Source organism: Haliaeetus leucocephalus, unplaced genomic scaffold (assembly GCF_000737465.1).
Source record: "Haliaeetus leucocephalus isolate CR32 unplaced genomic scaffold, Haliaeetus_leucocephalus-4.0 Scaffold151, whole genome shotgun sequence".
Classification (NCBI taxonomy): Eukaryota; Metazoa; Chordata; class Aves; order Accipitriformes; family Accipitridae; genus Haliaeetus; species Haliaeetus leucocephalus.
Window position 1 is genome coordinate 1,946,508 of NW_010972587.1, and position 13,277 is coordinate 1,959,784.

General features: G+C 38.5%; 1 protein-coding gene across 9 annotated transcripts in view; it reads right to left on the minus strand.

The window, feature by feature from the left end:
* Window positions 1-13,277, minus strand: part of MDM1 (Mdm1 nuclear protein homolog (mouse)) — a 39,382-nt gene that overhangs the window by 19,759 nt on the left and 6,346 nt on the right. For all 9 annotated transcript variants that reach the window (XM_010561743.1, XM_010561744.1, XM_010561742.1 and 6 more), the window contains exons 4-9: window positions 12,805-12,910; window positions 10,081-10,442; window positions 9,498-9,632; window positions 7,237-7,392; window positions 5,038-5,171; window positions 2,782-2,881 (exon numbers count right to left, since the gene is read on the minus strand). In XM_010561743.1, coding sequence (XP_010560045.1) covers window positions 2,782-2,881; window positions 5,038-5,171; window positions 7,237-7,392; window positions 9,498-9,632; window positions 10,081-10,442; window positions 12,805-12,910 — 993 coding nt within the window. The remainder of the gene's footprint in view (window positions 1-2,781; window positions 2,882-5,037; window positions 5,172-7,236; window positions 7,393-9,497; window positions 9,633-10,080; window positions 10,443-12,804; window positions 12,911-13,277) is intronic.

Genomic DNA, 13,277 nt, shown 5'->3' on the forward strand with positions numbered 1-13,277 from the left:
ACAACCTAAAAAGGATCCTGCCTGGTAAAGCAGAACACGCATCCTTCACTTGCAGTCTCCTCACTCCTTCCCTTGACTCTGCTGCAGTGACTCCTCCCAGCTGGCTGTGCCGCAAACACAACCTACTCCAAGGCAATGCGCCCCTTTCCCCTCTCTTGCCTACCAGTCAGTTGCTCTTGAAGCTGAGCACTGCTCCTGACTGTTTTGAATGCTACTGATGCAACATCCAGTCTCCAGACAAAGGCCTTACATGCCAGGAAAATGACATAATATTCTACAGAAACATTCTGTATACTGCTTACAGTCAGGCTGCATGCAATAGTTTAGATTGCTCTACAGCCTTAGTGATGGTAAGACTAAGTCTAATGCATATATCAATACATATAAAAAATAAAAATATTGCTTGGTTTTAGTCCTCTAACATTCTCATGAGGCTGTTTTCACAGAATGGATTATGTCACGCATGCATACACAAAATCTGATTATGAATTATCTCAAACTACAATATACTTTAAACTTTGAGACCTAGTTCTCAGTATTTCATATATATTCAATATAGATTTCTTTTTGCCTAAAAAGAGAAATAAAATGACGTGCTAGATCAAGTCCAGTGAGAAAACATAAAACCGAACACTACCGCACTACGCCAGCAATTCGCAGAGAATGTTATTTCCAAAATCTCAAAGTCCAATACCCTAGAGCCATCTGCTCCGGCTCTGTCTTCCACATCAGCTTGGTCTCAACTGATAAGGAAACTCACATTTCCAAGTATTTGCCACACATTTAGCAACACAGTGTCTTGTGAAGGTTCCCTCTATCAGCTGGGAGAAGCCCAAGTCACTTCAGTGAAATCTGACAGTTACAGAACTAGCTCTAGCAGTTTCTTTGCAAACTACTAAAGGTTTTGATTTACTTGACTAATTCAGGAAACCATACTCAATAATCCTGCTCAGAAATCCTATGGTCCTGAAGCTGTTCAGCATTTTCAGAGGTCTGTCAAACGGGTTCCTATACAGTATAATACTGATCATAGTTACTGAATAAACTACATGAAAATACTTAGATTGGCTGAAACTTGCAAAAGAAATTCTTAATTTTGTGTTGTGTACAACTGAATTCAGCTGACCACTTTGAATGGATTCAGCATGGCAAGCTAATAAGCTGATCTTGACTATCAAGCTGACCTAGGCTGATATGTACATTGGCATTTTCCTTGTATTCCCTTGGAATCACCTAATTCTACATTTTGAAAACTTAACGCTTGTTACAACTGCACTGAACGTCAATGCTACAATCATCTGCTCCAAGAGACTGTTCTGCATGATGCCGATTTGTAAGGGAAACAAAGCTCCCCTCTCACTTTGCATGTGTGGTGGTACATTTCTTTCCCCCTCCCCAGGCTGATTCACAAACTTGGGAAGGCTCGCTATGCGTTAGCGTAAGTGTAATGAGTCAGGCAGTTAAGCGACCCTTGACTGTGCCAGGAACTCTTACACAGCTAAGACAGGGAGGTATGCTGTGCGTCTCATGGACTCCTGCTACACGGCAGAGGCGGGGGACAGGAGTAGAGATAGCTAGTTCTCATAACAACCTGCAGCCAGCTCTCTCTCATAACAACCTTGAGACATTACAGTCCTCCCCTGACAATCTTGGAGCATCCCGTATCTGTTATAAGCTATTCTCAGTCTCGGAATTTTCCAGCGCAGCTGGGATTCCAGCAATTTGTTGATGACAAAAGTCAATCATCTCCCGAACCTACAAGCAGTGGTACGAAGCGAGACCCTTTGAGCATTCCTGGACTGCAGCGGGCTGTGACCAGCATCTCCCTCTGAGCAGGACGCCTCTCGGAACTCTTCAGCTGGCAAAGATCAGAGGTCTGTGGCCAAAAGCCAACAGGACCGGGGCTGATACTCTCCGCTCCCTGAGGCTCAACCCTTCGCCCATTGAGAAGGATGCTGAAGCATTCAACGTGAATATTTTCACTGAACTCGAAGGGAATTTTTAACAGGTATACCTCTTTTAATTGCTTATGTATCTCTCTTAGTGCCTTTATGCACATGTGTCTGTACTATTTCAGTCGTGATTTTTTTCAATTGTGAGTGAATTTTAGGCTGCTATTATAATCCCTTTAGACATAAACCACTGACTAAGTCTGGGACTAGGAGTCAGTCCAGCCACACCTAGGCTCCAACAGGAATCTAGAAAGCAAGGGGGTCTTCTCTGAACCTTGTGACTCAACAGGAGGGTCTCCCTTACCCTTTCCCACACTCCTGACCTTTGCACAAATCACAAGAAACTAATTCTTTGTAACATTCCCTTTTACCCTATTACGTTTTTGGTCCCTATATACATAAGTTTAGTTTGATTCTAACTTAATTTTCCTGTGTGCATTTTATCCATGTAATAAGTAATAGAGTAAAACTTGCCACTGAATTCTCTGAGGTTGCACTTTCATATAAATTTCTATTAAATCATTTTCTTATTGCTCATACAATTGGGGGTGATTCTTTAAGCTATCTGAACCCCTCATTTCCCACCCCCAGGACAGCATGTCACATTAATATATTCTCTAAGTTACACTGTCTCTTTTTTTTCTTACTGCATATTATACTGGCTTGTCAGAACCTAATTTTCTTTGTATACTCACCTTTGGGAACTTCAGTCATTAGCATTACAATCTGAAAACTGTATCTTATAAACACCACAAGTCAAAGTTTTTTGCATACAAAAAAATCAAAATACAAAGCATACTCAGGCTTCAGATTTTTTAAGAATACTCACCTGGTTGGGAACTTTACTCCTGATTCGAGACCAAACTCCATCTTTGTAGAAATACTGGGCTGGCGACAAAAATTTTGACCTATATTCAGTGTTCATCTTCCTAAGAAATCAAGAATGAGGAGAGGAAAAAAAGACAGAAAGAGTAAAGCTTGATATCCAGAATGCTCTTTAAGAGCACTTTTAAAGTTCTATCAACAATCATAAGCATACTTGCACTTAAATGCCAGGGCTGAAATGCAAAAAACGCATGCTTTGAAACACAGCTCATCCATACCAACACAACTAGGAAAGCTATGAAAAAGGTCATTCACAGTTGGCAGCCCTTCAAGTAGTTACTCCTGTTGGTTTTTCCTCACAACCTTTCTACCAGAAGCTTTTGCCCTGACAGCCAAATCAGAAGAACATAATACACACATAAGCCTCAATTACTTCAACACAAAGTGAAGCATCTTGGTTTACGTCATTGATGAAGGTGCATTTAAGTAAAAATGCCTCGTCTGGCACTAATGTGTCCAAGACGTTTCTTTCTATGAATTCCACTCTAAAGGCGCTCTGCATATGGGTGGGGTGAACTGCTGGGGCTAGAAACGCCTGACTACCAGAACAATGGTCAGTATAATTTATTTATGTCCTACGGCCTTTGATCTTCAAAAGGCCTCAGTACTTGAAAAGATGGATTCATTTTGCCTTCTGCCACACACATACATACACAGACAAATTAACATCATCTAACCTATAGCAGGCAATAAGAAATACTTCAAGTCCTTAAGCACTGAACCGTGGATTTATCAGCCTAAATCTAAAAAGGTTTTTGTCTTTAATCTTGCTTCAGAACATTACTAACTTTATTTTAATATATACAGCACTGGGTGAAAAAGCCCTTTTTCAGTCCTTCTTCAGAAACAGATCCTAAAATCTGAAGTCAGAGAACAAAATGCACCTTGTAGAAAGAAAAATACCAAGGTAAAAAAACCTTTTATATTCAAAATTTCTTTCCATATGCCCCTTTCTTTGAAACTGACAGAATTCCTTCAGTTTTGGTTGCAAAACTAATGTATTAGCTCAAAAAACACATCACTGCTGTGCCTTGATCCCAGTCATTCTGCTGCAAAAGCAGGCCATGCAAGGCAGCTTGCATACAAAGTGACAGTCCTGCCTGCATATTGAGAACTTGCACATTTTGACAGCTATTTGCCCAGTGACTGTTTTGGAAACTTTTGTCCTGTGCTACCACACTGAAGATATAAGAGGCAGAAATTTGTCCTTAAATGAAAAAATCACAGCAAATTATGAAGAATTTTACACACTACTCACTGCAAAATTGACTACAATCTACTATGCCAAAGAGCTACGAAAACCAGAGTTAAAGGTTTTAACTACACTATAGCCACTCACCTTTTCATAAAGCAATTTTACTTCATAGAATTTTGGGTGATCATTTTGTAATTATCTCCCAATAGCCAACAGCATTCAGACCTAGGTAAGTCTCCTCTACCATCTTTAATCTAATGCCTTAACACTGCCAGAAAGTCATGTGAATGAAAGCAATCACTGGGACATTAAGCACAAAGATGGCAGAGATGGATTAATTTAAGCATTTTAAAACCTACACCCATTCTGGGTTTTTATTTCTCTTGGTGTATCTCAGATGTGTAGAAAATGGAAACATGAGTTCAGTTCCTGCAATGTAGGTATGTGGCAGAAGAAAAAGGTACTTTGATAGCACTCAGTAACATACAATTTCATTTTGTTTCCATGTTTGTCAGGTTACCCTAAATGGGACAGATTTCTTTACTTCCCTTTACCTCATGTGTTTGCTTTTGTTACTCTGGGACAGAAGGTGGTACAGACTAGAAAAAGCAGACATCAGTTACAATCATCACAGTTTTAAGGAGTGGAGCAAGCACAGGAGAGTAGTTTGAAAGGTGACTACAACTTTCAAAACACTCGCTGAAAGTCTAGTAGCAGCACTGCACCAATTAAATTTCATTCATGTTGAATTTATTAATAATATTATTACTGCATCAGAAGGTTCAAGAGAACGAGTGTGGTTACACAGCTTCCACTTCCTCTGCCCAGGGAAGGGGATGGAAATTAACACCAGGTTTAGATGTACCCAGAGGAAGCTCAATCCCAGCACTACAAGGCGGCATCTGCCCTGCAACTGTAGCATGGCATGGTTAAAGGTCCATCGGTCTAAACACTAGGCTGCTGTACACCTATTCACTAGGCTAGGTTTTCCTATTTCATACATACCCACGACTTGTATGTAAAGAGAGGGGCTTTGGACTGATATGTTGCTTATTTTTTTGTTTAGGATGTTTCTGTTCTGATTTCCCTTGTTTTGCTGCATCTTCTGCTGGCTTTTGAAATGGTTCTTCCCTCTTACTCTAAGGCAAAGATAATTTTAAAAATACCACATTAGCTAACAATCTGAAAACCCTCATATTCCTTTTGACATCAAGCTTTTGCAAAAAGTTAATTTATTATAGCGTTAGCTGTTTTGCATATTTAATACAAACAAGAATATTACATTCTTTTGTTAATACAAAAATAAACTAGCAAAATGCCAAAGCTAAGATTCTGAGTGCAACATCCATTTAGTTAGTTGATCCATTTTGTACACTTTACAAAATGAATTTAACATGAAACAGAAATAAAATAATACGATACCTGCGCATTCTAACCCGAGTTGTGTAAGACTTAACATGTATATTTCTGGGATTTGTAATAAATAAGAAACCAAAAACTCTTAGCTTTATAGTCAAGCAATATAAACCAATTTATAATAAACCAAAAGGCAAATGTTTAATTTGCTGCCATTCTGGTTTATAAAGGGTCAGATTGACTTGTTCAGTTTTCACACTAAAGGGTTTTTTTTCATGCTTGTTTTATCCTCTTGGAAATCTCATGCATGATTTCTGATTCTGCTAGAGATCTTTACAGATATTGTTCAAATTCAAGGAAAAAAAAAAAAAGGAAAGCAAAATAAAAAAAAGCCCACCAAAATCCCCCAAAATTTTTTCAAGATATTCATCGGAGAAGAGATGTTGGTATAAACAAAAAGTGTTTCAGATGCTTTCACCAAAATTCCCTTCTCATGTCTTCTCTTCCTTTACTTTATTAGCTCTCTTGGGAAAACATAACCTGAATTTCCAGTGTTAAAAACAAAGAAATGCTTCCCATGCCTTTCAAGCTTTCCTCACATCTGCTAGAAGAGGCAAAAGGGGACATAAATTTCCTCATTCCCAGATTTAAAGCACTGGGCAGGTCTGAGTTTTAAATGATAAACCCTCCAAGCCAACAATCATCTTTAAGAACCTCCAATGTACCAATGGCTTAAACTGAGCCACAGGCACTCCATGTTAAGTATGCATTTTGCTCAGTAATGGTCTTAGTGAACATGTTGTCTGATAATGGCTCTTTCTGTTTATCAAGGAACAGAGATGGATACTGAAGAGGCTCATACATGGTCCTTTTACCTGAAGGATGATTAGCTAACCTGCAGGAATTCAGACAACACTACACTTGGCAGCTTGCTACAAAAACAGACACTCACATGTCCACCTTGCAAAATAGGTTAGCTGTCATGCAGCCTAAATTGCTCTCGCCTATTTTTAAAAGGTCTCAACCTGAAACAATTTCTTTTCATTAAACGTATTTGGTAGAATGGCCATAGCCATGTTTCCTAAAAGTCCACTTAAATTTGTTCAAGCCAAGAGCAAAACAAGGAAATGCAAGGCCTCAGACAGCCAAATCACTTTCATAAAAGACATTTTAATGTTTTGAACTGAGTAACAGAGCCTATGCAGACTACACAATGTCCTGTTATAGCCCTCTCCTAAACACAATTACTCACCTTTCAACTTATCAAGGCAAAGGGAAATTAATTGTAACCTTTCCTCCATGTTTCTTCAAATTACAACTATTGGCTGAAAATCAGTTCTAACTGTGGCATCTTCCATACATCAAAATATTTTTTTTAATTCACACTATGTACACTATATCTGATTTATGAGATCCAAAAAGTTCCAGACCTCCCATCCAGCCCTCCTGCATACCAAGAGACTGCACTGGTACCAATGAGAGTATAAATCAGAGATCTAGATTTCAGAAACTATCCTAACAACCAGAAACAAAGTTTCAACTAAAAAAAAAAAAAAAAACCACCCACACTTGAAAACTCATAAATTAAGGTGACAGGAAAAACACACTTAAAATGTCATTGTAAACTGAACAAATGCACTACAGAAACTACAGAACCCACTACAGAAATCCGTAAGAGCAAACAGAGCTGTACAGTGTTAAGTCTTTTATAGCAAAACCACTACTGAGTCCAGTGTCATTAGCAACAGCTCTAAACTAAAAAAATTCAAAATAAACCCACCCCTGCATTATAGAAAAGAACAATCAAAATTATATAAGTATACTAATGCCTTTCTTTTAGGGCTTTACTTGTTCACAAACTGGAAATTCCTTCTCTTCTGAACCACCTCTTTCTTGTGGACCCTTAACGGGAGGAGACCCTTTGAAATTTCTCTCATGTGCAGTTTCAGAAGTAATTGCAGGAGATTTAAATGGAGGTATGGATTTACTTGTGTTGCTAATAACCTGGGGGGGAAAGAAAACAACAACAACAACAACAAAAGTGTGATTTGCTTACCTTCAGGCTAAATTTTCAAAATCACTTAACCACTTCAAGTAAATACACTCACATAAGAGGAGAGGCGGTCACGTGTACAAATACAGCAAGTGCAGACTAATTAACTTCCAGGACAAATTAAAGAGAAACTTATTTGATAGAAATACATTTAAAAGCATACAAGTCAGATGCAGTTAAACCTGTGGTCAAATGCTGTTCTTGCTGAAGTTCACTAACAGAGATTTTATTCATTTGGGAAGACAGTTCACCTTGAGTTGTATGTAGGATCCTATTTTTTAAAACATATGCCATTAAACTTCCCTGTGAGTCCTCAGTACACGCCTAGTCCACAAGTAACAGACAACTGTTCTGTGTTTTAAAACTGGAAGCTTAGGGCTTGCATAATTTGAGCTATCCACTATTTTTCAGTCAATATGGTATTATAAACCAAGGTGGAGAATTTTCCTAATACACAGTCAGGTATCATCTCCTCATGGGGTGCTGAATTAAAAGACCATGTCCTATGTCACAAGCATACATTTTCCCCAGCTTTGCTAAGAGAGTTTAGGTCTGACTTATAACCTGACTTGGATAACTTTGATATTTTCACAGAACCTCTTCAAGGGAAAGGTATTGTCAGTATTCAGCGTTAGGTATATTCTCCATTATATCAATAGCAATCAAAAAAATATCAGTTTGTTAATATGTATAACTTTTATCATGAAATTCTAATCTTAAGTTTAGAACCTGCAAACATTTATACATATTTAGATTGTCTCTAAGTTCTATTTATCTAAGGATTTATAGTGCCTATAGACTTATTCTTACAGCTTCTTATTCTGTATAAGCTGTGAAAAAAAGGTTTTAGATTTCAGTGTTTCTTCTGAAATAGCACAATGTTCAAAAGCATCAGTAATTAAATTATCAAACTGATTTCTAATAGAATCAAATGGAATTCTCTACAAAATTTTCTGTAAGGTGACTTTCTGTGATCTGCCTCTTCCTCAAATGGTCCTTTGACTTCTATACTGTTGTCATGCATTTCAGTGAGTTTTCCTTGGATAAGGGACTGCTGGGAAACAGGTATCTCACAGTAAGTCAACCTGCTTGGCATTCCAGCAGAAAAAGACAGGACAGTGATCAATCCTGGTTATCAACATTTATTGCCTCTGAAAGCTGTTACTGAACAAATCTGCTACCTGTGGGTAAAAACAGAGAGCTCACCATCTGCAGTAATCCCATTAATGTATATGCTCCTAGTGAAGAAACAGAAGATAAAATAAAAGCAAAGTGCCTATTTTATACTGTAAAATGACCAAAAGATGGACTGAGTCTCTGAAGTCCTGATCCCAGTAACAATGAATTGAAAACACAAAGCAGTCTCACAATCAGAGTTACTCTGTGGCCTGATTAGAAATAGCAGTATTTCCAATCCTACAAAGTCCCAAAACTCATGAGATGTATTAAAATGCCACAAGAGTATCTTAAAATCAGAGGATTCCACTTTTAAATATAAACACTTCTCATGAAAGAAAAAAACACTACAGAGGCGCACTTTAGAGCTTGGAAGTATATATGCACAAAGATGGAGACTGAGAATAAGAAACTGTGGTAACCCATAAAAGACCATGAGAATAAATAGTGAAACCTGAATGATTTCAGTGGCAAGACATGTTGTTAAAATACAGAACACCTGAATATTCCTCTGTTGATTAGCTATATGCTAGATAACATAAAAATTATAAAAATGAAGGGTAACATTGAGTAGGATCTTAGTGCTCCTAAGGTAACTTAATGCAAACGGAAAAAAATGGTCCTGTTAGAAAGGATGGAATACAACCAGGGATAAGGAAAATGAGTAATTAGACCTGACTACAATAAAGAATCACAGGGAAACAAATCTAATTATACTGCACTTCTGTATATCGAGAGAAAAAAAAAATAAATCACGTAACAACATTCAAGTTTGTCATTCCCCTGCCAAAAGAGAAAGAAAGGAAATCTTGGAAGGTAAGCAACTTTGCTGATATATAAAAGAAAGTATTCATTTACTTTCTGGATTCTTTAAAGTTACCTGTTCAGCTGCAAGTATTGGTGACTTTTCATGAGGACTCTTCCAAACAAATTGGCTTTGATATTCAGAATTTCTGGGAAAAGTATTTAAACGTGAAATATTCATGCCTGCTTTCCTCTGAAGGACTCTGTGAAGCTGACAACATGAAAAAAGAAAAAAAATAACACCAGTTGTTCCCTTTCCTACAATGTTTTGCAAGTCAGATATCTTTCAATGCACACCTTCAAACCAATGGTTTGGGTTTTGGTTGTATGAATTAAATGAACGCAAAGTACATTTTCTCATTATAGCCAACAACCCCAAACAGTCTATATATTATTGGCTAAATCCTTGTTTAGCTGAAATCAATAGGGATGGCACATGAAGGGCATTTCCTATTGACCTAAGTGGAACCAAAATCTGGTCTCAAAAGTACTGTTCTCCCAACAGAGAAGCTACAACATAGAATATCAAAACACAGAACTAAGAAGAGAGTTAGACAACAAAGGCTGGTGTATGTGCATTAAATTACCCTAAGTATCAGATTAGTAATTTTTATATTGGTCAATTAAAAAAAAAAAAAAAAAAATAAATCTTCCCTTACCCCATTACCCATTTTTTCTAATTCCTTTTTTGGAGATGAAAGTGCTTCATTTTGATTTGCTGAAGCTGCAGAAGGTGATCTCTTCATGTTGTTTTCTGCAAGGGCAAGGGCTGTTTCACCTTTAGAGTCTACTGAATGTGACCAAACTTCTCGGGGGAGTCTGGGTCCTTCTGGCGTTTCAATTTTTTCCTGATTCACATCATTGTTGTTGTGGTCTGTGTGCAACTCTGCAGTTCTAAGAACTTCAGTTTCAAGTGGGTCATTCAAATCACAATCTGCTGTCCATTCAAAGGACTTTGAAATCTGTGGATTATGGTAAGGTACCCTTCTCTTGGAAATGAAGTTTGGTTCTCTCGTGATTCCTGAAAAAGACATATTAGGTTTAATAAAAACATTCTACTGAAGACATAATATGACTCTATTACCAGACTGAACTAAAAGTTTATCATACAACTGATTATTAGAAAAAACTATTTTAGTATCTTTGAGCAATGACAGCCTATGAATTACGGGCACGGTTGTGAAATTCTGTCTTCTTTCCCTGTCTGTGAATGCCTTTCTTTTCCACTAGAGACAGGAACATGGTGCTCCAGGACCATGTTGGATAAAACCCTATAAAGCAAATATGGCCAGAGGACAATCTTTTGCAAGTTGATTCTGGGAGCTGAACAACAACAAAATTAACACAGCCAGTGAAAAGAATGTGGTTCACAGAGAATAACCAACCTGCAGTGATAAAGTATGCCACAAACACTTCTCATTACACATACACAATACACCTTGCTGAACAGGTTCTCACCGATTGTGACAGGACAGTGACAGATTCCTATCCATCTAATACAACTGTGATTTAAAACCATCTCATATAGCTGGTGGCTTTTTACAGTACAAACAAAAAAACATTTCCAAAATTGTAAAAAGACTATGTAACAAAACCAGGTATCAAATTATTTTAAAGAATTGCTGGTCTTTACATGTGCAGATGAAAATAAAATTACCCCACTATTTTAAGAGGAGGATTGAATGACTGAACACATTTAAAGCAGGAAATCATAATCCAACTGCAATGTGCTCAACTGTGACGGAAAAACAAGTGAAGGCCCCTAACTGGCTGAAAAAAACACTTTCTAGGAGAGAGAGAAACTCCTATCTCACTAAAAAGCAATGTAGAGAGAACAACCAACAGTGAAAGATATACAGACTGTCTGGATGTCCGACTACACATACAGGTGGTAGGAAACAACCTCAGTGGAAAAACACTGGAAAAGTAGCAGGAAGGAATGCAGAGCACCTGCAGCTGTTAACTTTTTGTGGTGATGTTCCAAGTCATTCTTAAAACTACCAACTATGTGTTTCAACAGGAAAAAACAGAAGTAAATTATCAATAACAACCTGCAAGTCCTATGAGGTGTCAAGAGCAACATTTGAAGATGTAGATGGTTAAATGACCAGAAAAGAGGTGGGAGTGAAAATGAACACAAAGGTGTACAAAAACTATACCAAGGATGCACAAAAACACTGCTACAACATGAGGAGGAGAAACTGCTGTATTGCTAACTTAGGACTTTATTGCAAGTCTTGTAAAATTTTCAGGGTTTTTTGACTTAAAAGAAGCATGGGTTACAATTTTAAAATGAAGTTAATGCGTTTGGATGTTTGGGTGTTTCAGAATTCGTGGAAGTTATACTTTTAAACACAGGTACCCATACACAGAGCCATGTGCTAGGGAAAGCAAGATTAAAGAAATATGTATTTTGCAGTAATGGAAGAAAGCAGTAATATATGTAACACACAAACTTTCGCATGACTGAATTATTTAATAAAATGTCTAGCATCTTGACGAAAAACAAACCCTACTCCCAGTGGTCAGTTCTTAATTACTACGCCGTAATTTAGAACACTTATCATACTGTAGGAATGAATATATTGGACTCTAATTACACGGACTGCATAGTGCGGTTGCACTGAATTGCACAACTTTGTTAATCTGTCTTGTGCCACTACAAGAATTACTACATTTTACTGCTCCTTTTCAAAGCACTGCAGTTGTCATCACTCTCCAGCTTACTCCTATTCCTCAACTCCCTATGGGCCTTTCAATCCAGATGCTATTTCCTTTGTCTTCTACTTCCCAGCCCCACATTTTCCTGCCATGATAAAGTCTACAACCCCTAACTCCTAGACGACAGCATCACAAGCTTTTCCGTTTAATGCTCATGGGTTTGTTTTTTTTTTCAGTTAGCTGTCCCTGTTAGTCTTCATAACAATTTCACTTTCTATCAAACTTTGCCCCAAGTTAGTCTCCTATTAGATACGGAATTTTACGTGGTGTTTCCATGCACCACAGGTAACCCAATGCCTCCTCCTACACACCCTGTATGGGTTAACACTTCACCTGTGGTTCATGTTTGAGACTCAGCTTACACTGTATGTCAGAAACCACGTATTTTTCAGGTTTTATATCAACAGCACTAAGGTGAAAGCAAGTTTCAGTGCAGCCAGAAAGAATATGGCATTCAAAAACATATTCTTAAATGATGACCAGGAATATGCTTTTAACTATATAAAGTGCACAAAGTGCAAACGCTACCAGCTCACTGTGGCCGTGCGCTCAATCACAGCAAACCTCTCCAGGCCTCCTGTGGGCCAGGCTCATCCTTACCAGAGCCGGCTTGGACAGCGCCGGGGTTTGCAATTGGGGGTGCAGCTTTCAGGGGCGCTTACCAAACTGATCCGACCGAAGTCCTGCCCACAAGGATTTCTGCTGTTGGGACGGGCTACAAAACTCTGGGGTTTTCCATCTGAAGTTTCTCTTATATTCACTCAGTCCCTGCAGCAAACAGAGAGGTGTCTGTCAAGTGAGGGGTGCATGTCCTGCTTCTGCTGGGAACAGATCGCGGAGGGGAGAAACACCAACAAGGCCGCTGCGGGATTCAGCTAAGCCGGCGGGTTGCTCTGCATCTTCCAAACCCACCCCCCATCGAAGAGCAAAAACTACTTGATCGCTCTGCAGAACGAGCGTGGAATAATTTCAGGCACCAACAGGTATGCCTAAAACTGACTCGTATCTTCAAGCGAATAAAGCTTCAGAACAAACACAGCCTGAACCCTCCGCCCCCCGCACGACTGAACTCTTACGCTTTTTATTCACCGCCGCTCCTCAGCACAAGGGTCTCCCGCTTTACCGGCGGCACCCC